This window comes from Asterias rubens, chromosome 22 (genome assembly GCF_902459465.1).
Source record: "Asterias rubens chromosome 22, eAstRub1.3, whole genome shotgun sequence".
In the NCBI taxonomy this organism is placed as follows: domain Eukaryota; kingdom Metazoa; phylum Echinodermata; class Asteroidea; order Forcipulatida; family Asteriidae; genus Asterias; species Asterias rubens.
This window is the reverse complement of record NC_047083.1, coordinates 1,287,179-1,313,483: the sequence shown is the minus strand read 5'-3', so window position 1 is coordinate 1,313,483 and position 26,305 is coordinate 1,287,179. Positions and strand designations below refer to the sequence as shown.

Here is a 26,305-nt window from a genome sequence, read left to right as displayed (position 1 = left end):
GGCCAATTTGATTTTCCTTGTTGTTAATGTTTTTATTTTTTTTAAATTATTATTATTAATGTTTTCCCTTTATAGAAAGTACATAATATGGACAAGAACGACGTCAACACGCAAGTCTTCGTCAGGATCTTGGCCAAGAAGCCCGGTTGGAAAGAAGCCAATTTTCAGGTAAATAAAATTCAAACTGATTGTCTTCAGCTACAATAACAAAGAAAATATCTGCATAGGAATAAATAAGAAGAGAACCAGTCAGAGTCGATTGCATGCTACATAGTCATTTGGCTGGTAACCTTCTTTTTCTTAAGTAAAACAAACCTGTTCAGACTGGAAGAAATTGTGATTGTCCCAATTTGCAAGATATTTGAAACCTCCATCTACATTATACTATATGCTCTGTTTAGAAATGTATAAATACTTTTTGTCACTCTACCTGGCAAGTAGATACACACATGGTGTTACCGCAAACCAAATATATATATTGATACCTCACCATGCAACGCCATAAATCCTATATACTTTTTTTTTCTCTCGTTTTTCAAGGTTTTAAACGCTAAGATAACTATGGTTGGTGTTCTAGCTGAGAAGGCAAACTTCTCACGGCGGACAGCAAGCTTCGTCATCTCCGGCCTCGTCGACAAGATCGGAGACATTAAGTCAGGGGCAAAGGTCAAGGAGTCCTTGACCGCCGTTGCTGAGGCAACACAATTAGGATACATCAGCGAAGAGGTACAAAAGAAATATGTGATTGCTTTAATTTTGTCCCCGAAACCGTAGAGTACTTGGCCCTTTTGTTATAGAATAATTAACCCACGAGAACATTTACCTACTAATAGCCATAGAAACAGGTAACCAGTTTCAGTCTGTGTTCATTGTATAGAATTTTAGCTGGTAGTCTATACAAAACGATCTTTCTGTGCCAAGCCCATTAAAGGCAGTGGACACTACTGGTAATTACTCAAAATAACTATTAGCATAAAACCTTTCTTGGGGAGAGGTTGATGGTATAAAATATTGTGAGAAACGGCTCCCTCTGAAGTGCCATAGTTTTCGAGAAAGAAGTAATTTTCCACGAATTTGATTTTGGGACCTCAGGTTTAGAACTTGAGGTCTCAAAATCAACCATCTAAATGCACACAACTTTGTGTGACAAGGGTGTTTTTTTCTTTCATTATTATCGCGCAAGTTCGATGACCGATTGAGCTAAAATTTTCACAGGTTATTTATTTTATGGATATGTTGAGATACACCAACTGTGAAGGCTAGTCTTTGACAATTACCAATAGTGTCCACTGCCTTTAAGTACTAATATCCATGAGATAACCCTGATTTCACATTGAGTAGAGTCAGTATTGTCATCTAGTTAAGCCCGGTTCATACTTCCTGCGAATGCGAATGCGAAGCGAATCTTGACGTCACAAATTCGCAACGAACAATTCGCAGCAGTTGAGCTCTGCTCTACTCCCTTGCGATAATCGCTGCGAAAGGAGTGTGTGACGTCAAATTCGCTTCGCATTCGCAGGAAGTATGAACCGGGCTTTACTGAGTAACAATTTATTGCTTTGTGTAATTCATAAACAAAGATGATAAACCAATGTTTCTATGAGAGAGATAGGCTGTCGCAAGATTGGTGCTTATATCCCCTTGTGGGAGTTTGCCAAGTTCCATTGACTTGAAGATCATCTAAACAAACAAACAGACAAACAAACAAACAAGATAAGCATGTCTATGAAGTTGTCACAGGATGAACGTTTCAGTCAACTCTTATACTGAGAACATCTTATAAAACTTAGCCTTTGTCTCTCTCCAGATTGTTAGATATGCATTTACTGAACAGAAGAACCCCAAAAACCAGGCTGAGACACTCAACTGGCTCGCCCAAGCTATCCAAGAATTTGGCTTCACCACGTAAGTTCAAGATTTTCAGTCTTTTGTCCGAATTAAGACTTTTTATGTCGGCCTGGTGAAGAAAATCAGACAATATTTGTTTCAACAGATAAAGAAATCCTGCTCTTTGGTCTACTTGTCTAGTGCTTTGGATACTGTTTCCAAAAGCTCCTTGAAATCTATAACCCTAGGGGTTACCAAACGGTAGAAATGACATCATTTCAACATACCTTTGAATTTGTACCCAAGTTTCACACATTTTTGTTGGTAATGACTCTCACCCCTGTTCTTACGAGGTTTGGTTTTTTGTGGCCATAAATTTTTGGAGTAATTGCTAAACTTATACCCTACCTTATTGTGCAATATGAACTTATTGTCAATATTATTGATGTGAGCACACGTCAAAAATAAAGCATCTGTGAACAAAAATTCTTGAAGAACAAAATTTGATTGTTTTTTCCCCATCTTTTTCTTACAGACTAAATGTCAAGCCGCTCATCCCATTCATTAAGATGGCTCTAGCGGCCGTCAACCCACAGGTCCGGTCTGGTGCCATCTCACTTATAGGTGTCATGTACATGTACATGGGTGGGGTACTACGCTCGCTGTTTGAGAGCGAGAAGGCCGCTCTGCTTGCTCAGATAGACGCCGAGTTTGAGAAGGTAAGAATTAAGGCTGTGTCGGAATGAGCGGCTACATGTATGGCTACGGCTATACTTCCGCTTCATTATGTTTGGGTGTCTCAAATTCAAAAATCTGAAAGCACACAACTTGTGCGACAAGGGTTTTTTCTTCTTCCTTTATTCTCTCGCAACTTCGACGACCAATTGAGTTCAAATTTTCACAGGTGTGTTATTTTATGCATGTTTTTGAGATACACCAAGTGAGAAAACTGGTTTTTGACAATTACCAATAGTGTCCAGTGCCTTTAAAAAGAGAACGCTGTTATAGAATTCCTTAAAAATTTAGATTTTTTGTTATTTTTTGTAATTTTATAGGTTGGAACCAACAAACCTCCAGCCCCATTCAGGGGATTGAAATCCAAGGTTCCTGGAGGCAGTGCCGGGGGCGATGATGATGATGAAGATGAAGATGAAGAGACAGAAGAAGACGCAGCAGGAGGAGGGGGGATGAACCTTAATGACTTGGTCCCGAGGACGGACATCTCGGGGAAGATCACATCAGGTCTTATTGAAGAGCTAGGTGATCAAAAGTGGAAGATCAGAGGAGAGGCTCTGGATAAGGTATGTACAGGATATTTGATTGGTTGATACTTGAGGGTATTGTGGGGTTGTTGGTGTTCTGTCCAATCAAACTCTGTTTAAGATAGGACTACTTTAAACACATGATGTTTAGTACGCAATATTGGATTGGTCAATATTTTAGGTTATTGCGGGGTTGTCGGTGTTCTGGCCAATCAAACTCTGTTTAAGATAAGACTACTTTAAACACATGATGTTTAGTACGCAATGTTTGATTGTTCAGTATTTTAGGTTTCTGTGTAGTTTAAAAAAAAAAATGCTTAAAAAATTTTGTTGGAATTATTTGTGGCAGGTCACAACCATCTTAAAAGAAGCCGGACACATCACGCCGAATCTCGGGGAGCTTGGAGCAGCCTTGAAGGCAAGGCTAGGAGACTCTAATAAATTACTGGTGAGTGTTTTAGCCTTCAAGAAAGACTCTGCTAGTGTTTTTTTTTTTTTTTTTTTACCCATACACCGATCTGTGTTAGCACTGTATACTCAGTACTTTCCCGAGTCCTGTGAAAAAATATCACAGGCATGCTACTCGGGTGGGATTCGAATCACGACCCTTACCATTCAAGAGCAGCGTCTTACCAACTAGACTACAGAGATTGCCCGGTAGCATAGAGGCGGTTCGATTCCTATGTTTTGGCAGCGGGTATCGCAGCGATATAAAGATGTTCCAAAATGTATAACTCTTCAACAATATCTCCCATGCCTGTGCCTCCTTCTAACTTCATGTTGTTATTTGTTCTCGTGTTTAGCAAACAACTGCTGCCAATATATGTACAACAGTAGTCACTGCTATGGGGCCACCTGTGAAAAAGTACGTCACAAGTCTTGTACCTGGACTCTTTGTTATTACAGCGGATGTTAAGGTATGTTGTTAGATTGTAATTTTTCCAAAGATTCACCCCCTTCCTACCTGACACATAATTTAAAACTATAAAAAAATCTCTAGATACTGCTAATTTTCACTTAGCAACATTTTCTGCTTGAACATATTGTGAGAAACGACTTCCTCTGAAGTAACATAGTTTCTGAGAAAGAAGTAATTTCTCATTAAAATATTTGAATCGGAGAAGGATCCAAGACTGAAGCCTTTTTTAGGCATCTGAAAGCACATAAGTTTGTGCAATAAGGTTTTTTTTCCTTCTTTCATTATTTCCTTGCAACTTTGATGACCATTGAGTTAAAATTTGTGCATTTGTTGGGATACACCAAGTGAGAATACTGGTCTTTGACAGTAAACATGTCCAGTGCCTTTTCTTGGACTACCTTGGGCAGAATTGTGTTTCCTTGTTCTTGACAATTCACTTAAATTTTTAATTTATTTTTAGCCAAGTGTACGAGCAGCTGCCGTGGCTGGACTGAATGCGTTTGAGGAGCAGGTCGGTTTAGCGCCATTCATTGAAGATGAGATTCTGAGTACGGCGCTGGCCGTGGACAAACCAAATCTTAGAATAGAGGTGAGAATATATTAGATGTTAAATTTGCATCGGGGATAAAGAATATTAATTTTAGTTTTTATACCCATGTGTGTTAGCACTGTACACTCGGTCCTTCCAAAGGCATACTCGGGTGGGATTCGAACCCATGACCTGTGGGTAATTCTAGAGCAGTGTCTTACTGCGAGGTGAGAATGTTGTATCCCGGTGAAGTTTCTTACCTCTGTCTTCAAGAAGTTTACATAAAAGTAACGACCAAAAAAAGATATTTTACTTTTAGAATAAGTGGAGCTGTTGTATTAGACCCCTAGCTTTAGCCTTTTTTGAAAAATGGTGGACACTATGGGAGTGCACTGCTTGGTTTGGGTGGTTATGATTCGATTTATCCAACCCTAATAGTGTCATAGTATTGTGTCCGCCAAGCCTCAGAATGGCTTATTGGCTGACATCGCTGAGTACGTGTCGCACACAGCTCTAATCCAATGATTTAGGTTAATTGACGTCGTTGGTTTGGTCTTTGGACGTCATACGCATTGGGTTTATCATAACGGGCGGAAAAAATATCAATTTGATTTTGGTTTACCCTAATACACTAATGTAAGGGTAAGTAATTTTAAAGAAAACTGCTGATTCTAGTTGTTAAATCCAACTTTTAGGACAATGTTTTTCATGTATGGTTTTTCACTTCTTTCTCCTGACTCACACAAGGGATTGAGAGCAAATTTTCACAAGTTTGTAGTTCATGTAGATGGTTGATGACACAAAACTAAAACACTGTCTGTGACCATTTCGTCAGCTCTACCAATCTTGTATAACACCTTCAAACAAGCGTCACCTACTTCACTTTCTTTGAACAGGTCTTTGGTTGGCTGGCGGAGAAGCTTGCCAAGTACCGGACTCTACCGTCAGATCTTGCTCTGTCGGTTCCCTTCCTGTTCGCTGCGTTGGAGGATCGTAACGGTGATGTCAGGAAGCAAGCTCAGGCTGCTCTCCCACTCTTCATGATGCATCTTGAGTTTAATAAGATGATGAAGATGACTAGCAAACTCAAGGTTGGTTCTCATCTCTTTAAGATATCTATGAGGAGTAAGAGAAGGTTCTTAGTGGATATGTTGACGAATAACTGACCATATCTTCGTTGCTTGGTTTTTGTCGACCTAATTCTGATTTATGGACAACATTATCAAGACAGGTTCAGTAAAAAAGTCACGATAATGGTTGTTGATGGAAAAAGTATTATTAAGGGCAAACATTTGGGGATAAGATCGTCCAAAAACACAACTCTGCAAAGTATGACTCTATCTTTAACAATGAAATATTTTTTCAGAGGCATTAACTCGTCCAATAAAAGATCAAGCAAAGAGAACAGATTTATTTTAAACATGCCAAATCTCACACACGCAACTTACACTTAAACCTTCAATTTAAATCTCCATATTGATCCATTTGCTAGCCTTCCTCTAAGACCAACGTGTGCGGAATCATGGAGAAGCAGCGACCCAACATACCAGAGAAACCAGGCAAGCCAGCGAGCTCAGGAAAGAGCAGCAAAAAGAAGAAGAAGGTGGTCGAAGAACCATCCCCGGTCTCAGAAGAGGAGCCAGAAAGACCGGCAGTAAAGGGGAAACGACCAAAGAGCGCACCGGCAAAGGTACGTAGAGGAGGAAAAAAAACACACTTAAAAGCACTTAAATAAATAGTAAACTTGCGAGTACAACCATCTTTTATCGCAGTGTGGTCTCAACATTTCAAACAGTGTAATACTCTGCTCGTCTAAAGGAGGTTTTTTTTCAAATTCAATTTCAAAAAATTGCGTCTGTACTGTCTCATATCTTTCGTCCTTTTTTTTTTTCGGGGGCGGGGCGATATTACCAATACTTTTGACGTTACTAGAGCTTTTTTCTGCTCCTGGAGAAGGTCATTTTAGATTTAAACAGGACTGTAGCCTTAGGGAGTTCCTCAGAGTTGGGTACATTCTAGGGCCAAAAGAACGTTCCTTTGGACTCACGCTCGTGTTCCATTTTTTTCAGGGGCGGGGCGATATTACCAATACTTTTGACGTTACTAGAGCTTTTTTCTGCTCCTGGAGAAGGTCATTTTAGATTTAAACAGGACTGTAGCCTTAGGGAGTTCCTCAGAGTTGGGTACATTCTAGGGCCAAAAGAACGTTCCTTTGGACTCACGCTCGTGTTCCATTTTTTTCGGGGGCGGGGCGATATTACCAATACTTTTGACGTTACTAGAGCTTTTTTCTGCTCCTGGAGAAGGTCATTTTAGATTTAAACAGGACTGTAGCCTTAGGGAGTTCCTCAGAGTTGGGTACATTCTAGGGCCAAAAGAACGTTCCTTTGGACTCACGCTCGTGTTCCATTTTTTTCGGGGGTGGGGCGATATTACCAATACTTTTGACGTTACTAGAGCTTTTTTCTGCTCCTGGAGAAGGTCATTTTAGATTTAAACAGGACTGTAGCCTTAGGGAGTTCCTCAGAGTTGGGTACATTCTAGGGCCAAAAGAACGTTCCTTTGGACTCGCGCTCGTGTTCCATTCGACTGCCAGAATGTTTTAGACCGCATGATTGTGCCTAACGAGAGCAATCCAGCACGAGTGAATACATTGAGTGAATACGAGTGCATTAGTAATTTGAACGTTCCAATTGAGCATTCCAGTGGTTTAATGCAACGCTCCATGAGCACGCGCTGGAATACGTATCCGATACGATTAGAACGTTTCTACCATTTCAACTTTTGAGATGCTCCCGTAAACAAAAGTTGACAATTTGCCTACACTCTTTGACATGTCTTACTATGCTTGAAGAAGCTTTTAAGTGTGGAATGCTTTTGGAAAGCAGATTTCCTCATTATTAAGTCCGGAGGAAGGAGTCAATTTAAGAGTTGCAGTTTATTTTTATTAACTTGTCGTAGCATGTTATGTGTACAATATCTTGTGTGGCTAGTTTATGTTCACGTATTGTATCTCCACTGAAATATTTCACTGTTATTCAAGTGCGCTTTAATTGTTCTTTGTTTTGAGTTTTTGTGTTCTTCTCTGATTGCCCCTTCTCATTTCTTCCACAAAACTTAGAATGTTTTGCATTTACCCCCTTCGCAACTTCCCCTTTCGCCTCTACCCCTTCGCCTCTCCCCCTCAATCTGAATACACGTTCATTGTTCTCTTCCGTTTCTCGTACTCCGCTCTCAGCCCGATTCTAGTTCAGTAAGTAGCTCCGCTTCGTCAGCCAATGAGAACGGGAGCTCTGCCACCAGTGCCCCTAGCACTGGAGCCAAGAAATCCAAACAAACCTTGGTTGCCAAGGGAAAGGTAGTCCGCAATTTTATTTCCACCTTGGTGGGACACTAACTTCAACAGTTTTATAATCCCTGCATGTACCAGGTTTTTCTTTCATTCCTTTCTGGTTATTTTTATATTTCAATGTACTAACTGCATGCTTTGTATTGAACAATGTCGGCATTATTTTGTAACTAACCACGAGAATAAAAGAATTTGGGGACTCTGGCTGAGGCTTGAAACCAGAGCTGTCGACTCGTCGTGGTTCGGCAGAAAGTTCCCTGGATATTTTTTAAACTAACCACAAGACTAAAGGAATAGGAGACTTTTGAATGCTAGGTGGCAGCAGACTTACCAGGTAAATTTCCATTGTTTACGTAGTTCTGAGCATGCGCCAATTACCGAGAACAATGGGTTTTACCTGGTAAGTCTGCTGCCACCAAGCGTCCCAAAATTCCTCTATTGAGGGACTCCAGCTTAGGCCTGGGTTGATAAGCTTGAAACCAGGGCCCAATTTCATAGAGCTGCTTAAGCACAAAAGTTTGCTTAAGCAAAAAATTCATTGCTTAGTAAAATCAGATTATCGGCCAAGATACCACTCACTTGTTATGCTAAGTAAACAACAGCTAAATACTAGTCATAACCAATGTATATATGGCATGAAATTTTGGGCAGTAACATGTGTAAGATAAGGGAGCTATTTTCGTGCTTAAGCAAATTTTTTGCTTAAGCAGCTCTCTGAAATTGGCCCCTGAGCTGTCAACTCTTCACGGTTCTGCAGCAAGTTCCCTAAAAATAAACCAACTTTTCAATTATCTGATGAAAAAAAAATTGAAATACTCTTTTATTGCGGTAAGTTTGTCTAGGTTGTTGAATGTAACTTCCAATATCTCTGTGATTGCTGAACAAAAAAAATTCAAAAGTTTTCTGAGATTTGACCTTGTACTAAAGATTAAATATTAAACAAAACACTGAAATTTCATTTCATTTTAATTAATATTTAACCAGTTTAATAATCTTGGGTCATGTATTATCATAACTTGACACTTGAAGAAAATTTTCTTTAACACACCTAACAATAATTTTATTTCTAACATTTTAAAACTCACTGATTTAGAAAGTATGCAACTTATATTTAAAATGTGAGGCAAAAAAAACCCAAAAAACAACACTATTTGTACAGTAGATTTGTATTTTACAGATAACCAGCTACAGTGCACATACTTAGCTAGTAATTCGCTAGCAACCAATTACATGTAGATTACTATTGACTTTATTTTGTTAAAGGCATTGGACACTATTGGTAATTGTCAAAGACTAGCCTTCACAGTTGGTGTATCTCAACGTATGCATAAAATAACAAACCTGTGAAAATTTGAGCTCAATCGGTCATCGAACTTGCGAGATAATAATGAAAGAAAAAAACACCCTTGTCATATTACTTCTTTCTCGAAAACTATGGCACTTCAGAGGGAGCCGTTTCCCACAATGTTTTATACGATCAACCTCTCCCCATTACTCGTCACTAGGAAAGGTTTTATGCTAATAATTATTTTGAGTAATTACCAATAGTGTCCACTGCCTTTTAAAGGCAAAATATACTGTTCGGTTGTTTTAACCCTATATCAATATAGATACACAATAAAACTAACCTGGAAAATTTTCAATACAAAAGGTGGTAGCGCTTTTTTTAGATATTGCCAAAAATCCGGAGCGGTAATGTCCACGCATGAAGAATAATCCAGAATTGTAATAATATAGACAATCTGAGAAACGTTTTCAACAGTAACGTTTCTCAAATTCAAATGTTTTGGGGATAAAAACTTAAATTCTTTTTCCATAACCACGTTACTTCGAAGTGAAATGATTCTAAAAATTGCTTTATAATATCGAAAGCTGCTCTACTTCTAAGTAAAATTGTATTTTCATTTAATATATAAGTGATTACCAAACATATTATTCCCTTTAATGCCAAAAGAAGAAGAAACAGTGAATTTAACTTATTTGTCTTATTCTTAGAGACTTACATTTTTATTTTTCATTGAAACAGACCAGTAAGTCGAGTAAGAAAGGCAAGGGAGATGACGAAGACATTGGTCCTCCGCTCATTATGAACAACGGCAAAGACAAACGTCTCAAGGATGAACAGGAACTCAAGGTAAACATGTTTTCTTAATCTATTACATGGTAGGCTAGGAATTTGCTTTAAGAGGGCAAAGTCGTTTTACATAGGAACTTTCACCAGAAAATCTTAATAGTCGTAGAGCTTTAAAATTCTGATAGCCGAGTTATCAAGAATGGGGTGGAATCTTGGTCATGAATCTTGTGCTAGACTTTAATTGCTTCTGATAACCCAGGAGTAAATGGATTTCTAACTGCGAGGGTAGAGATTGTTGACGTGAACGATAAGTAACCTCTGGGTGAAGATACTCAAACAGGAGTTGAGACGGTTTCAGGAATGCTTGAGGCTTGGTTGAATCTCGCGTGAATTCCAAAAGTGAAGCGATTTTCCTGGCATCTTATTTTGAAAACGGTGCTGCATGATTGTTCACGTCATGTAATGTGCTTTGCATTTTTATTTTGTTTTGCATTAAGTATGAACTGTGCTTTAAGCCCCAATGAACAGGGGTAGAAATAATGTAAAGTTCTTTGACGCAGTTTTTAAAAGTGCCTAGTAGGACCTATGCCTTTTATTGGTGATTTCTTATCATTGATTTTTTTTTTCTTCATTTGGAAGGTTTTGAAGTGGAATTTCACGACGCCAAGACTGGAATACATCGATCAGCTGAAAGACCAGATGCAGCCGTGTGTCAGTAAGGCCATACTGACCAGCCTCTTCCATGCCGACTTCAAATATCATATACAAGCACTCACCACCTTCACAGAGGTAAGAACGCCCCTCTTATAACAGAATGGTTTGATCTGGGGTTGGTGCTTCGCTGGTAAAGAGGGGTAGTCTACTTTGGAAAAGGGGGTAAGGCCATACTGACAAGCCTCTTCCATGCTGACTTTAAACATCACATACAAGCACTTACCACCTTCAAAGAGGTAAGAACACCCCTCTTATAACAGAATGGTTTGATCTGGGGTTGGTGCTTTGCTGATAAAGACGGGTAGTCTACTTTGGAAAAGGGGGTAAGGCCATACTGACAAGCCTCTTCCATGCTGACTTTAAACATCACATACAAGCACTTACCACCTTCAAAGAGGTAAGAACACCCCTCTTATAACAGAATAGTTTGATCTGGGGGTTGGTGCTTTGCTGATAAAGACGGGTAGTCTACTTTGGAAAAGGGGGTAAGGCCATACTGACAAGCCTCTTCCATGCTTACTTTAAACATCACATACAAGCACTTACCACCTTCAAAGAGGTAAGAACACCCCTGTTATTACATATTGGTATGGTCTGGGGTTGGTGCATTGCTGATTAAGAGGGGTACTCCATGTTAGGAGAAAGGGGTAGTCACAGTTGTTGCAACCTGATGTACACACCACAGAAGTTAAAAAAATCCTTTGAAGTACAAATCAGAAATAAAGATAGCAAAGTTACGTTTGTTTCATACGTTTGAAATTCACTTTGCTAGGCTAAATATTTATTAATTTTATGATTTTTTTTTTTTTTTTTTCCTGATTTTTTTTCTTTCTTAGAATCTTGACACCTACAAAGATGCGACGATGGCGTCCCTGGATGTCCTCCTCAAGTATCTAACAATCCGATTCTTCGATACCAACACCACTGTCATCATGAAGACGCTGCAATACATCAAAGCTGTCTTCACCGTCATGGCAGACGAGGATCTGAGTCTACGAGAACACGAGGCGTCCAGTTTCATCCCTTATCTCATCCTCAAGGTGAGTAACAAATATTTAGCAGAACATTTTATTCAGCTAAGCAGAAATGAGCAGGATACCAGTCACAAATAGTACATGTGACTTGTATTTTGGCCGGTAACCATATTCTGATCAGCATAATTTTGTTGTGCTTAGTTACTGTTTTTGTTCAAGCAGCTCTCTGACATTGGGCCCTAGCTTTTACAAGATCGCAATGGCCATATCTTTACCAGCTTTGCAGTCAAACTTTTTCAAATATGCAAATTATATTAGCTTAATACGCAGAGTAGATTTCTGATGTTTACTAAGGGCTTTGTGAAATCGTTGTGTCCATAGTAAAACATTGTATCTCGTTTTTGCAACTAAAATGCTCCGTACGAAAACATTGTATTGCGGCACGTACTTGTTTTTTGTGTATATCCAGACTATTTCCAGCGGATACACTGATTTGACAATTGCAAACTAAGTTGTACGTAACGTAAGAACTATTTTATGAGATACAACGATTGTCCAATATTTCTGCAAATAATAGACAATTATTTCTGGGGATTTTCCTTTACCAGGTTGGTGACAACAAGGAGAATATTCGTAAGGATGTCCGGGCTGTCATGCGACTCATCACCAAGATCTATCCAGCCAGTAAGATGTTTGGCTTTATCATGGATGGACTCAAGTCTAAAAACTCTCGCCAAAGAACAGGTAAAATTTCTCTTCAATGGTATCATTTCTTTAGGGAAACCGGGGAACCAACCAATAAGAAGATTGAGTTGACCATGGGCGTCATTCCCGAGCCATGTTCATAATTTGTTCTGCACCCTTACATCGATGTGTATTAAAGGGAAGGTACATATACAGCTAAATAACTCGAGAGGGATTCAAGATGAAGGAAAGTCGTGACTCGGAAAAACACTTCTTTTTTCCCCCTTGTAGAATGTTTAGAGGAACTTGGTTACCTCATTGAAAGCTACGGAATGAACGTCTGTCAACCCTCGCCACCGAAAGCCATGAAGGAAATCGCTGGCCAGATTGCAGATAGAGATAATAGCGTACGCTCTGCTGCCCTCAACACCCTAGTGCAAGGGTACCAGGCAGTTGGAGAAGAGATCTATAAATACGTTGGACATGTAAGTAGGATTTCCAGATTTAAGTTTTTTTTTTTTTTTTTTTTTTTTTTTTCACAATTTCTTGAAAGATGTGATGGGCCCATTAGGGAAGAAATGCACAGTTTATATTTTGTCCCATCCTTTAGATTTTCATTTGTGGTGATGAAGTTTTATTTTGTGTGTTAAAGGGAAAGTATACGCTTGGTAATCACTCTTAAAAATAATAGATACACGTATAAAAACTTACTTGCCCAAAATTTTTTGTGGCCTGACGTTTCAACCCTTGCAAAGTCTTTCTCGAAGGCCAAAACAAAACAAATTTGGACGAAGTACAGCAGCTCGAGATAGTATAAAGCAATTTGAGAGTCATTTCACTTTGAAGTAATGTGGTTTCGGAAAAATCAATAATTTTTGTTTTCCTCACCAAATTTGAATCTCAACGTTTCAATCAGTATGTGCTAACCATCTTTAGGAGAGTGCTGGACTCTGTTGCTAGATGCTGCTTAGATGGGTTTAGAAGATTCCTACATTGTTATTTGCCAGTTTCAGCATGCATACAACAACAAACCTGTGAAAATTTGAGCTCAATTGGTCGTTGAAGTTGCAAGTGATAATGGAAGAAAAACACCCTTGTCACACAAGTTGTGTGCTTTCAGATGCTTGAATTTGAGACCTCTCAAATTCAATTCAAATATTTTAGTGAGAAATAACTTATTTCTCGAAAACTACGTTACTTCAGAGGGAGCTGTTTCTCAAAATGTTTTATACTACCAACAGCTCTCCAATGCTTGTTACCAAGTAAGTTTTTATGCTAACAATTATTTTGAATAATTACTAGTAGTGTCCAGTGCCTTTAATTTGGACTCTAATTTTATTTATTTATAGTTGAACGACAAGGACATGGGAATGCTAGAAGAGCGAATTAAACGCTCTGCCAAGAAGAACACCGGAGCACCTCCCAAGGCCGCCCCTGCCGCCTCCCAGCAGAAAGACGACAGGAAGCTTGACCCCAAGAAGGGCGTCTTGCCGTAAGTCACACTCTAAAATTATTTTAGACGCCAATAAATCAAAGTATACCCATAGAAATACTGTAGATAACAAAAAGTACTAATCGTTGAAGATAGCTGTTCATTTTTAAGTTCCTCTGAAAACGTTTTCGAGGAAGAGAACGGAATAAACCTGTAAAATTTGTGATAATCTCCTGGTCATTTAAGCTTAAGTATGAAATTAGGCCCTTGGGGTTCATATACCGTTCCTTTTTCATTCCAACCTTATCGATGATACACAACTGCATTATGATAACAATTATAACTTCCGAACAGTCCGATAAATCTACTCTGCAGTAAAAGAATATATAGCAAGACAGTTTTCTAAAGAACAAACTCTACCTGGCAAGTAGACACACATGGTGTTACCGCAAACCAAAAATACATTGATACCTCACCATGCAATGCCTCAAATTTTATATAATTATAACTTCCATAGTAAATAGTTAAACACCCTTAAACAAACTGTTTTTGTGCTGTTGTGCCTAGTTTTACTATAGTACAAACAATCCTTTGAGCAAAGAATCATTCAAGATAGACGTTAACAAATTGATTGACTTCCTCGCATACCCCACTTGTGTTGTGTGTACGCACCTCGCACAACTCTCAGCCGATGATAGTTCTTCCCTCGACATCATTGAGGGTGCTGTTTGACCTTGCGTTTTCATGATAGAATTCTTTCTACTGGTGTACACTTTGCATCTGTTAGTCGCTTTAAATCCCTTAGTTAGTACGTCTCTATCGTAGTGATTGATGCTGTGTGGTATTTAATAATAATAATAGTCTGTTTTTATAAAGTGCTCTATACACCCGAAGGGCGCTTCAAAGCGCTTCCACATTATTACCCCTGGTCACTGGGCCTCAAATCATTCCTTAAACCATCTCAGCTGCCTGGGGAGTATACAGTCCGTGCTTCGAGTTACTGCGCTCTAAGCTTATCATTCACATAAACCATCTCTGCCCTCACAGTTACCCATTTACACCTGGGTGGAGAGAAGCAATTATAGTTAAGTGTCTTGCTTAAGGACACAAGTGTCACGACCGGGGTTCGAACCCACACTCTGCTGAACAGAAACACCAGAGCTTGAGTTCAGTGCTCTTATCCGCTCAGCCATGACACCCCAAAACATTACCATCTAGCATTCTTACTACAAACTCATTTAAGATATGATCCCTGTGCATTTCCCCTTGTGTTTTATTTACAACTCTCGTTGAGCTTATAACCGAATGGCTTACTCACCCCGATTGGTCCAGACTTCATATAAACCATAACGCACACATGCAAAGCCAATCACCGTATCATCAGCTAGATTTTGAGAAGATACCAAAGTTTTACATTCCTGAAATTCAGTCACTTGAGCTGCTTCAGAAGAATGTCTACAACCTTACGTGCGATTCTATCAGAATCTATTTGCTTCAATCCAGGCGTGGAATTACAAGGAGGTCACAGAGGTCATGGCCTCTTACTTGGTCTTGGTTCCCCTTTAAAAGTTCCCCCTAGATGTTAAGATTTTCCAATGGAATGGCCTTTTGCAAAATGAAAATAGCCTTGCCCTGTCAAATGAAGTTACAGGCCAATATTTTAGAATGGTATCGTGTAATATTAACCAGTTTTTATATAGCGTTTTTCACACCCGGAGGGCGTCTCAAAGCGCTTCCAACATTATTACCCTTGATCACTGGGCCTTAAATCACTCCTTCAAACCATCTCAGCTCCCTGGGAAGTATACAGCCTGTGCAACATTAATATGCGCTACTCGGCTAAATCAATCACAAGAACCATTTACCCCTAGGTGGAGAAGGCAATTATAAAGAAGTGTTTTGCTCAAGGACACAAGTGTCCCAATAGGGATTCGAACCCACACTCTGCTGTGTAAGAGCGTTTTATAAGCGATGCAGTAATAACTGGAATCCTTTTTACAAGTGACAGGGTCTAGACTAATCAATCTGAGGTACCCGCCACCTGGTCATATTAAACATGCAATAGGCCCATTGCAAAACGCGCAGCACACTTACACGCGCCTCTGCTGTTTGCCATTTTGGGTGTCAAAAACATGCACAAAAGGACATGTGTTTACGCACCTCCCAACAAAGCGCATCTACCATTTCTGCCTTTTTGGGGGAGTCAATTCCTTTTGTTGTGCACGCTTTGACACCTAAATGGCAGACAGGAGACACGGTTGTATGTGCGCTGTCCGTTGTGCATAGGGTGTATAGTTACTTAACATCCTGTTCCACTTTCCCCTCTCTTCTTTGCTTCACTTAGTCCCGGTTGGAGAGATCAGTACAGGTAAAGATAAACTTTATGACCTTGCACAAAAAAAAAAAAAAAAACCAAGGCTTGTCAAAATAATATGTTATTAATCAATGCTAGCAGCACAGGGCAACGTGTTGCTCCTAAGTTATTAGGTTGTTTTTTTTTGGGTACAATATGCAGAGTTTGTTTATTGAGCAAAACATTTGGAAAAGAGAAATGGCCATAAAGCACTTTCGGGAATTTTCAGTCATCAACTCTCATCCCTAGTTAAGAAATAAAAAAGGAAAATGCAACTTTGTTTCTTCTTTGTTTTCAAATGTCAAGCTTACTTAGAAACATATTTCTTATTGCGGTGGTTTTTTATTTGTGGTGTATTTGCTCTAGGTACATACTTTTTGTAATATGGTTTTTTACCCAAGCATGTTTCTGCTTCCTAATTCTTATTTAAATATCTCTTTTAATGTTCTATGTACCTGGTCTTAGAATTAGCTGCAGACAGAGGTTGCCGTGCTATCAAGCTTGTGTGTATCTTTTTCTTTACTCCTTTTTCGGTTTGGCACAAACTGATCGCCAGTTTTGTGCGATTGCAAAGCCTTTAGCCTACACTTACCGAGGTAGAATATCTCAAGCTTCACCTTGCAGATTATTTTATTGCGCACTTCTGGTGACGTTTTTGTGCCAAATGTCAAGCTTTATTAGAAATAGATTTCTCTTGCGGTGGTTTTTGTTTTGTGGTGTATTTGCTTTCGGAACAGACTGTAATATAGTTTCGTGTCAACTCTTTCAGTGCCCTTCTTGAAGGGGTGTTTTGAGATTCTTCAAATCTCAAGAAGAAAAAAAAAGTCTTTCTCACCAAACAAAATTTGTCTTGCTGATTTTGTGTCGCCTTGGTTGTTACCACTTCTGATAATTTCATCTATAACCATAACTTCATTAGTGTAGATTTTGAGCCCTGAATGATGTGATATCAAGACGGTTGGGTTGTATGTTTCGGTATTTGTTTGTTCGTTCATTCCTTCCTTCGGTCGTTTGTCCGCTCGTTCGTTCGTTCGTTCGTTCGTTCGTTCGTTCGTTCGTTCGTTCGTTCTTTCTTTCATTCATAAGTTCATTTGTTTGTTTTGTTTCCTGTGTCCTGCTGTGGCATGCTAGTGTAGCCTCCAACTTTGCATGGCTTTATTTAGTCTAGTCAATATACAGGCAGGCAACTTTCAAGCAGAACGGTAAATTCCCGCTTTCCTGTTTGATTTTCAGGCCATTGCAAACTGAAGAACACGCTACAAATATAATCTTGTAGTTTCCTTCTTGTCTGGTAATTGCAAGTTGCATGTCTGAATATGTTTTAATGTATATGATGTAGTGTCACCCCTCAAGCCAGCCCCTCCCCCCTCCCACACCTCTTGAAACACCCACAAACGGGAGACTTTTTGGAACTCTAGGTGGCAGCAGACTTATAAAGTAAATCCATTGTTCTCGGTATTGCGTGCATGCTCGGAATGACGTTAACAATAGACCTTATTGCAATTATGAAATCAAATTCGTGGAAAATTACTTCTTTCTCGAAAACTATGGCACTTCAGAGGGAGCCGTTTCTCACAATGTTTTATACCATCAACCTCTCCCCATTACTCGTCACCAAGTAAGGTTTTATGCCAATCATTATTTTGAGTAATTACCAATAGTGTCCACTGCCTTTAAATAATAATTGTAGGAAAAGGACAGCAAATGGATATTCATGGTATTTGCGAAAACGTCTATAGAAATTTACCTGGTAAGTCTGCTGCCACCTACATGTAGCGCTCAAAAGTCTCCAATTGTGTAGATCGATTTCGCCTGTTTTCTTCACCACTTTTTGTCTTTAAATTAAATTTCATCTTAAATACTCTGTCCACCAGGAACCCAGGCAAGATGCAGCGGCCAGGCACCGCCCCGGCTGCCGTCAAGAACGGACCCTCTAGTAGGAGTTCCAACCAGCCCAAAACATTCTCCTTAGACCTGGAGAAGCTTGGATTGGAATCCAGCGAGGCGGAAAATGAGATGCCTGAGCTCGCTGATACGAACGTAGATGAGATAATGACAGAGCCAGTAGTACTGCCTAAGAGAAGGTAGAGTTACAAACCTCATACATATTTGGGTCCTACTACTTGCCGTCAACTCGCCGTCAACTCACTTGCGCCGTCAACTCGCCGTCAACTCCTCCACCATTCATTTAAAATCCACAAAAGAAGCATAGAACTGTAAAGTATCGGCTTAAAGAGAATTTGCGTAAGTTTTAGGTCATATTTCGGAATAAAAATTGATTTTTTGTTCTCATGAAAAAATTATCTCGAAGCAGCAAAACTGTCGGCCGCCATCTTGCTTTTTCACATTGATTAGTCTTGGCCAAAGATGTCAATGATTGATACTTTTTTTTATCACCACAAAGTCGTTTTTGTGAATGAATTTTTACCGAAAACCATGAGAAAAGTAGTTTAGCTTAGACTTAACAGTTCCGTGCCCCTTTTATAGATTTTTTATGAAAATTTAATGAGTTGTCGGAATGAAAATGAGTTGACGGCGAGTTGACGGCAAGTCGGCGAGTTGACGGCAAGTAGTAGGACCGACATATTTATTTTATATGAACACTTCACTAAAACAGGTACTGAAGAGGTGTGATATATTCATATTTTGTTTTTACAAATTTTTTTGTAGGATTCAAAAATCTCCGATCCCGAACATAATGCAACTCAATTTCATGGTCTCGCAAGTCGCAAGCAACGATCTCGCCGTCAGTATCAAGTCCCTAGCAAAGGTGAGAAAAACAAAATAGTTTGTAGAGGGAAAAATATATATGTTTTTATTTTGAATAAACCTTAAATGAAATAATGAATGAATGAATAACTGCTGGTTTCACAATAACTAGAATTTACGTATTGTCGTCTAGCTACTGAGTCACAATTTCTTGATTTGTGCAATTCATATACATTAAAGCCATTATACACTTTCAGAACGGAAAACAAACAAAAAGTTCACAGATTTACAAATAATTTACCGGGTTTACAGAAGGTAATGGTGAAACACTTCTCTTGAAATAGTGTTCCATGAAATGCTTTACTTTTTGAGAATACATTAAAACAATTATCATAACACGGCGAAATGTGCGGAAACAAAGGTGGGTTTTCCAGTTATTTTCTGCTGACTCCGATGACCGATTGAGCCTAAATTTTCACAGATTTGTTATTTTATATATAAGTTGTGATACACGAAGTGTGGGCCTTGTTACTTGATAAAAACAGGATTACCAACCAAGTTTCTACTTGTTGCATATTGCTTGTTACTGGTATTCAGCTGTTTGCTTATCCTGAAAATCACGCGGAAATTTGGTTTGTAATCCTACTTTTATCAAGGAAGAAGTTTCATGTATATTTGGTTTGCGTGTGTATCTACTTGCCAGGTAGAGTCTACCTGGCAAGTAGATACACACATGGTGTTACCGCACATGGTGTTACCGCAAACCAAATATACATTGATACCTCACAATGCAATGCCTCAAATCCTAAGAAATTTCATGCTTAGCAAATTTTTGTGCTTAGCAGCTCTATGAAACTGGGCCCTGGGTAGGCCTACCCATCTAAACAAACAGATAATATAATAATAATGACAGCACATATTACATAGTTTATACACGTGTCCCTAAGCGCTCTGGAGCAAAACACAACAGAATACAAATACACACGTTGTCTCTACACAGCTTGATGAAGTCTTGAAGGAGCCCGAGCGCAATAAGATTCTGAAAGACCACGTGGACCAGCTCCTCGTCGCTACCTCCTTGCAGATGAGGATGGCTTTCAGTAAACACATGGGTGATCCGTCAACCTCGAGGGAGGTGGTCTTGATGTGTCGGTGTATGGTGGCGCTTCTCATGTCGGTAAGAGAGTCTTGAGTAATGCAGGGATAAGATTTTTCCGTTTGTAACCGGATATCCGTTTTTTGTTTCCCCCCCCCCCTTTTTTCCCATTAATAAATGATTTATAACTAACATCAACTTCATAAGAAAATGAAGATACAACCATATGGACCACCCCATCTAGACTTTTATCATGCTGTCATGTTCCCTGTTTCAATAACAGTAATGAATGCTAACATTCATTGCGCACACATGGCGCCAGACTATTATTTCGTCCAGCCTCGGTTTGGTTACAATGAGTTGGAATAGAGTAAATTCAATACCAAAGATAAATGTATGTAAGCAGGCTTCGCACTCGGAAGCTTTCGTTAGTGATTAATTTGAGTAATTACCAATAGTGTTGTGTGCCTTTAAAGACCGCCTTGAGTAATTCCACACTTGAGTTTTTCAAGACTTTATTCTTCAAATCTTCATCCTCAGCTCTTTCATAGTAAGCCACTTGCCGTAGAAGCCTCCAAGGATGTCTTGAGTGATCTCCTGAATGGGCTCATCATGGTGTTACTCGACGATCGTCTCATGGTACTCGAAGGAGGCCCTCAAGTGATGAGATCTGTCAATGTTCTTCTGGTTAAAGTGGTTGAGAACGCCGATCATAGTAGCACTATGGGGTAAGAACACCTGCGCGACTTGTGTGACTAGTGTTTTAGTCGTGACGTTGATTGATTAGTCGATTCGCCACTATCGTTATACAAGTACTTGATTAATTGTGCCGCCACGACTTATTCAAAAATAGTCACGACTACCTGTTTGGTCAACCAATTGTGTCGCTAACGACTATCCACAACAACATAATTACTTAGAAAACACAATCACACATCAGTGACACAATCCTTCAATCCTTTTAGCTTGAATTTTACTATATTGCGCCTGCGACAAACGTTGCAACGATGCATCTTGAGAATTAAAAACTAGTTGTGTCGTAGTCGCGATTATTTGAGGTGTGACTAGTCAAGCAGTAAATTTCATTAGTCACCCAGGCCTAGTAAGAAGACCTGGGGCCAATTTCATAGAGCTGCTTAAGCTAAAAATTTGCTTAAGCACGAAAACAGCGTGTTATTTTACACATGTTACTGGCAAAAAATGTATGTCATATACATTGATTGTGACTGGTATTTAGCTGTTGTTCACTTAGCATAACAATTGAGTGGAGTCTTGGCCGGTAATCTGAGTTTACTAAGCAATGATTTTTTTGCTTAAGCAAAATTTTGTGCTTAAGCAGCTCTATGGAATTGGGCCCTGGGTGGTTGGGTTGGGGTAGTGGTATCTTGCCTTGCCATTCCACCTCTGGAACCCTGGTTCAAATCCCACAGAGGGGGAACACGTGGAGTTGCAGGGATGTGATTTCTCTGTTTTTAACCGATCTTTTTTTTTTTTTTTTTTTTTTTTTTTTTTTTTTTCCCTCTCCTCTCCTCTTCTCTTCTTTTATTTTCCTTTTGTATTTTACAGTTTTGTAGTTTGTTAATGTATTTATGTACTGAAATGGTTCCTTTTTATGTTTTGTAATTCTTATGTATTCCAACTGACTGTTTTAAAAGCCATAATGAATTTCCTGTTTGGGGGATATTGAAGTGAATTTAAAATGAATTACAAAAGATTTCTGAAGAATGTAGAAGTTTTAACAAAGATTTACTTTTCTGTTTTTCACAGTGCTCTTATTAAGCTATTACAAGACTGTGCAGCGCGGGAGAGCAGTGCTCCTAAATTTGTCCAACTTGTGATGAAGGTAATTATTGTTTTGTCCAAATATATATTGATACCTCACCATGCAATGCCTCACATCCTATTTTACAAATTTGTCTTCAAAATGTTTTGTGAATTTAGTGTTTGTGGCGAATGGTCCGTATGATGCCAAACATCATCGACAAGTTAAAGGTAGATGGAATCCTCCTAGACCTTCATCACTTCCTCAAAGCGTTCCCCTCAAGTAGCTGGAGCGACCGACCTAGTGACACCCCTCTCAGGACGGTCAAAACAATACTCCACTCACTGGCCAAAATCCACGGAGACAAGGTGAGATTAGGAATCAAAATACTCCACTTTGAAGGCTCTGGACACTATTGGTAATTACTCAAGATAATTGTTAGCATAACAACTTATGTGGTAACGAGTACTGGAGAGCTGTTCATGGTATAAAACATTGTGAGAAACGACTCCCTCTGAAGTAACATAGTTTTTGAGAAAGAAGTAATTTTCTACTAAAATATTTAAATTTGTTTTGAGAACTCAGAATTAGATTTTGAGGTTCTGAAATCAAGCATCTGAAAGCACACAACTTCAAGTGACAAGGGTGTTTTTTCTTCCAATATAATCTCGCAACTTCAACGACCAATTGAGTTCAAATTTTTCACAGTTTTTAGAGATCACGTCGGGGATGAAGAATATTAATTTTTGGTTTTGTACCCATCCCGAGTAACATATGTTGAGACACACCAAGTGAGAAGACTGGTCTTTGACAATTACCAAAGGTGTCCAGTGTCTTTAAGGTTACTCAACACCCAAATGTTTGATCTCTAATAAGATGAAGATTACTATGCCTAGCCTAATGTTAAGAGTGTGTGATAGTGGGTACAGTATCAAATCCATCACAAAATCAAATCAGAACCAAGATTTGGATTTTGACAATTTCTTGTTTTATTTATTCCTCTTTTGAAGATCCTGACGTATCAGACTTTGATCACCGACCCGGAGAGCTCGGAAATGGACGGGTACCTAAAGAGAGTACTAAGGAGTAACTGGATATCGTCACAGGGTAGTACAGGTTCCACATCAGATTCTGTGAATGGATCTATGGACAATGATCGGGCCAATTTACAGGTAGGGTCTCCTTTAGCGGTCTTGTTTCCCTGACTGTTGGTTGGAAATAACTGTAGAAAGAACATTATTATTTTTTTTAGCACCAGTCTAACTTAATTTGTTTGTATTGACTCACTTGAAAAATCCTTTCTGTATTTTTATTTTTTAATTTATTTTTTCCATTTTTTATGTATTTATTTTTGTTTGTTTTTCTGTTTCTATTTCCTTTTATTGCAGGTTGTGTTTAAACTGTTGGTTTATCTACTCTTATAGTATTTGTTGCTGAGGGATGGGAGTGATATAATTGAATACTGATTGATAGCTTTTTCTGCTGTTGATTGGTTTATTGATTGGTTGATTTATTGATTGATTGATCATTGACTTATTGACTGATTGGTTGATTGACTGAACTTTTAATTTTTTTATAGAGGTATTTATTTTTAATTATGTATTTATTCATGTATTCATGTATATTTAATATCCATTTATATATTTATTTCTAACTATGTACTAAGTTTACTATTAATTTATTTATTTTTCTTAGTTATGTACTTATTTATCTGTTATTTACTTACCTACTGTTATTTTTCTCGATAGAATGGGGCCAAAACAGCAGCACGTAAAGCACCTCCAAGAACAAACGACATCCTAGCAGAGATCTTCAAGAAGATTGGCTCCAAAGAAAACACCAGAGAGGTAAAACAATCATAATTTGATTTACTTATTCATGTCGTTCTTACCTCACGAGTGTGTGGTAGGAAGGGGGGGGTTGTCATTCTTTGACAAATGATCAAGCTTTTTCATCCACAATATCAACCTCTACCCTCGCAGGTACCCATTTATACCCCAATTGAAATCTTTTCCAAACACAATACAAACCTCTACCCTCGCAGGTACCCATTTATACCCCAATTGAAATCTTTTCCAAACACAATACCAACCTCTACCCTCGCAGGTACCCGTTTATACCCCATTTGTACCCATTTTTATCCATCCTTTCCAGGGTTTGGCAGAGCTCTATGACTTCAAACAGAAGTACCCCGATGTCGACATAGATCCCTTCCTCAATAAGACTTCTCAGATATTCCAGAGTTACATCGAGAGGGGGCTAAGGAGCATCGCTCTGGAGAGACACGAGAAGGGTGGTGTTACTGCTCCGTCGATTCCCAAACCTAGGAACAACAACGAGGAAACGGGTAAGAAAGAACGAGATCTGATAGACAGGGGTTTCCCTTCACTTTTTTTTTCAACGGCTGCCGGGCAAGTCAACCAAAGAGTAGCCGCATTCTTCGCCATTCAGCTCTTAGCTGCGAGTAAGGATGATTAGCCTCCCAAATTGTTAATTATTATTACTATATTATTCATTATCATATATCCAGAGACCTCAGACTCGACAGTTCCGCAGTCCGACGAGGACATCGCCTCCGCTAACGTTCTCCGGGAACGCATCAAGGTCCTGAGGGCGAGATGCGGTCTGGACAACGGACCCGACCTTCCTGAAAATAAGAAGACTGACACTATCTCCGGCAATCAGGAAGACACTTTGGTAAGTATAGAACCGTAACCAGTCCATCACGACCAAAGTTACTATAATTTGGGAGGCAATTCTGGTTGGTTTTTGCAGGCATGTTACTCTTCCTACGGATTTCTGAGTTTGTTGCCCTTTGAAAAATCTGGAAACAATTGTGATTGAATAGCCTGAAATGTCTTTTAAAGACACTGGACACTATTGGTAATTGTCAAAGACCAGTCTTCTCACTTGGTGTATCTCAACATAAGCACAAAATAACAAACTTGTGAAAATTTGAGCTCAATTGGTCGTCGAAGTTGCGAGATAATAATGAAAGAAAAAAACACCCTTGTCACATGAAGTTGTGTGCTTTCAGATGCTTGATTTCAAGACCTCAAAACCTAATTCTGAGGTCTCAAAATCAAATTCGTGGAAAATTACTTCTTTCTTGAAAACTATGTTACTTCAGAGGGAGCCGTTTCTCACAATGTTTTACACTATCAACAGCTCTCCAGTACTCGTTACCAAGTAAGGTAATAATGCTAATAATTATTTTTGAGTATTTACCAATAGTGTCCACTGCCTTTCAAGCCTGCACCATTTTTACATGTTGGTCAGCCCTTGTTCCCATTAAACTGTTCAGGCTATTATTTCAAAGGGCCAAATCTTATGCCTGTTTTAACCAAACAGAGTACCAAATTTGACAACTTTACATTTCACAGTAATGCTTGATTTTTGAGTAAGGGCCCACCCAATTTTATAGAGCTGGTTCAAAGTTGCTAAGCACAAACAAATAATGCTTAGAGTAAGCGTGAAACTCATATATTGGGTCTGTACGCTAGTCTGAGTTTCGGTTACCAGCCAAAATACCATGTTACAATTGCCATTTGTCACTGGTATCCTGTTTGGTTTGGTGATTCTTTTTCGTTTAGCAGAAATTTTAAAGTAAATTGTATGCCTAAGCAGCTCTATGAAATTATACCTCAATTGTTTATACTCACTGTCCACATGTTTGACTTTTTGATGTGATGTAATTGAATTTAAGAGCATATTTTGTTTGTATCTGTGTTTAACTTTGGGGTTGAACAAAGAAATATTTAATAGCATCAGAATTAATCAATCCCGCTCTAGTAAATTTGTCTTTGTTCAACCCCAAATTAATTCAAATTTACCCAGTCACTTTCCCTTGCTGTTCGTTACTTGGTTTTAGATAATAACTTGTAACATGTGAGCTGGAGATGTGTATTTTTAATGAATCAAATTACTAATTAACAATTGGCTATTGTTTTAATACCAAAGCTTCACTCTGAACATCTTTCATCACATCATCAAACTAACGAGGTAAACTCATTAAAAAGTTTCTAATTAATGACAAATTTAGTCAAGGTGGAGGATGAAAGACAGACAAACAAAGACAAATAAAAGACAGACAGACTCACAACAGACAGAAAGACATAGCAAAGAAATACTAATTTTTGACTCCCATAAATGGCCGACCGTGTTAGTTCGCACAGTAAAAGGAAAACCACGCAGTTTCGAGGCAAACTTGTGTGGATCATTGTATTCTACTTTTAAAACATCTTTCCAACCATATGCATTTTATAAAAAACGGTTACAAACGCTTTTTATTGACCAACTCGTCCGATCCAAGGCAACGTGTTCCTTTAAGCTTAAAAAACAATTTTACCAAGAGCCTGAAAATGTATAAACTGCACTTTTGACCTTATAGTCCTGAGTCGACAATCTAAAGACAGACAGACAGGAATCCTGAACCACCATTTTTGCATCTTGACAGCATCTTGAACTAGTCACAAAATAACGTCACTAAGCATTTTTCATTTTTTACAGAAGCACTCAAGTCTGTCACTATAAACCACTGGTTACTTTGAAAGTTGCATGACAAATCTTGTTGACAATTCACCACATGCACCGACGGAAACACTTTATACAGGAAAAGTCG

General features: G+C 38.8%; 1 protein-coding gene across 4 annotated transcripts in view; it reads left to right on the top strand.

Annotated features, from left to right (window-relative positions):
- LOC117304937 (cytoskeleton-associated protein 5-A-like) overlaps positions 1-26,305 on the top strand; it is a 52,172-nt gene that overhangs the window by 20,681 nt on the left and 5,186 nt on the right. For 2 of the 4 annotated variants that reach the window (XM_033789582.1, XM_033789581.1), the window contains exons 16-43: positions 76-168; positions 541-726; positions 1,808-1,905; positions 2,363-2,546; positions 2,883-3,128; positions 3,439-3,537; positions 3,893-4,006; positions 4,469-4,597; positions 5,434-5,628; positions 6,030-6,227; positions 7,776-7,895; positions 9,913-10,020; positions 10,600-10,749; positions 11,511-11,714; positions 12,257-12,392; positions 12,624-12,817; positions 13,682-13,824; positions 16,109-16,132; positions 17,992-18,201; positions 18,788-18,887; positions 19,827-20,003; positions 20,463-20,650; positions 21,690-21,765; positions 21,864-22,052; positions 22,695-22,856; positions 23,433-23,531; positions 23,839-24,031; positions 24,215-24,381. In XM_033789582.1, the coding sequence (XP_033645473.1) occupies positions 76-168; positions 541-726; positions 1,808-1,905; positions 2,363-2,546; positions 2,883-3,128; positions 3,439-3,537; positions 3,893-4,006; positions 4,469-4,597; positions 5,434-5,628; positions 6,030-6,227; positions 7,776-7,895; positions 9,913-10,020; positions 10,600-10,749; positions 11,511-11,714; positions 12,257-12,392; positions 12,624-12,817; positions 13,682-13,824; positions 16,109-16,132; positions 17,992-18,201; positions 18,788-18,887; positions 19,827-20,003; positions 20,463-20,650; positions 21,690-21,765; positions 21,864-22,052; positions 22,695-22,856; positions 23,433-23,531; positions 23,839-24,031; positions 24,215-24,381 (4,182 nt within the window). Of the gene's footprint in view, positions 1-75; positions 169-540; positions 727-1,807; positions 1,906-2,362; positions 2,547-2,882; positions 3,129-3,438; positions 3,538-3,892; positions 4,007-4,468; positions 4,598-5,433; positions 5,629-6,029; positions 6,228-7,775; positions 7,896-9,912; positions 10,021-10,599; positions 10,750-11,510; positions 11,715-12,256; positions 12,393-12,623; positions 12,818-13,681; positions 13,825-16,108; positions 16,133-17,991; positions 18,202-18,787; positions 18,888-19,826; positions 20,004-20,462; positions 20,651-21,689; positions 21,766-21,863; positions 22,053-22,694; positions 22,857-23,432; positions 23,532-23,838; positions 24,032-24,214; positions 24,382-25,644; positions 25,687-26,305 lie in introns of all 4 variants that reach the window. The other 2 variants (XM_033789580.1, XM_033789583.1) reach the window with 2 other exon arrangements.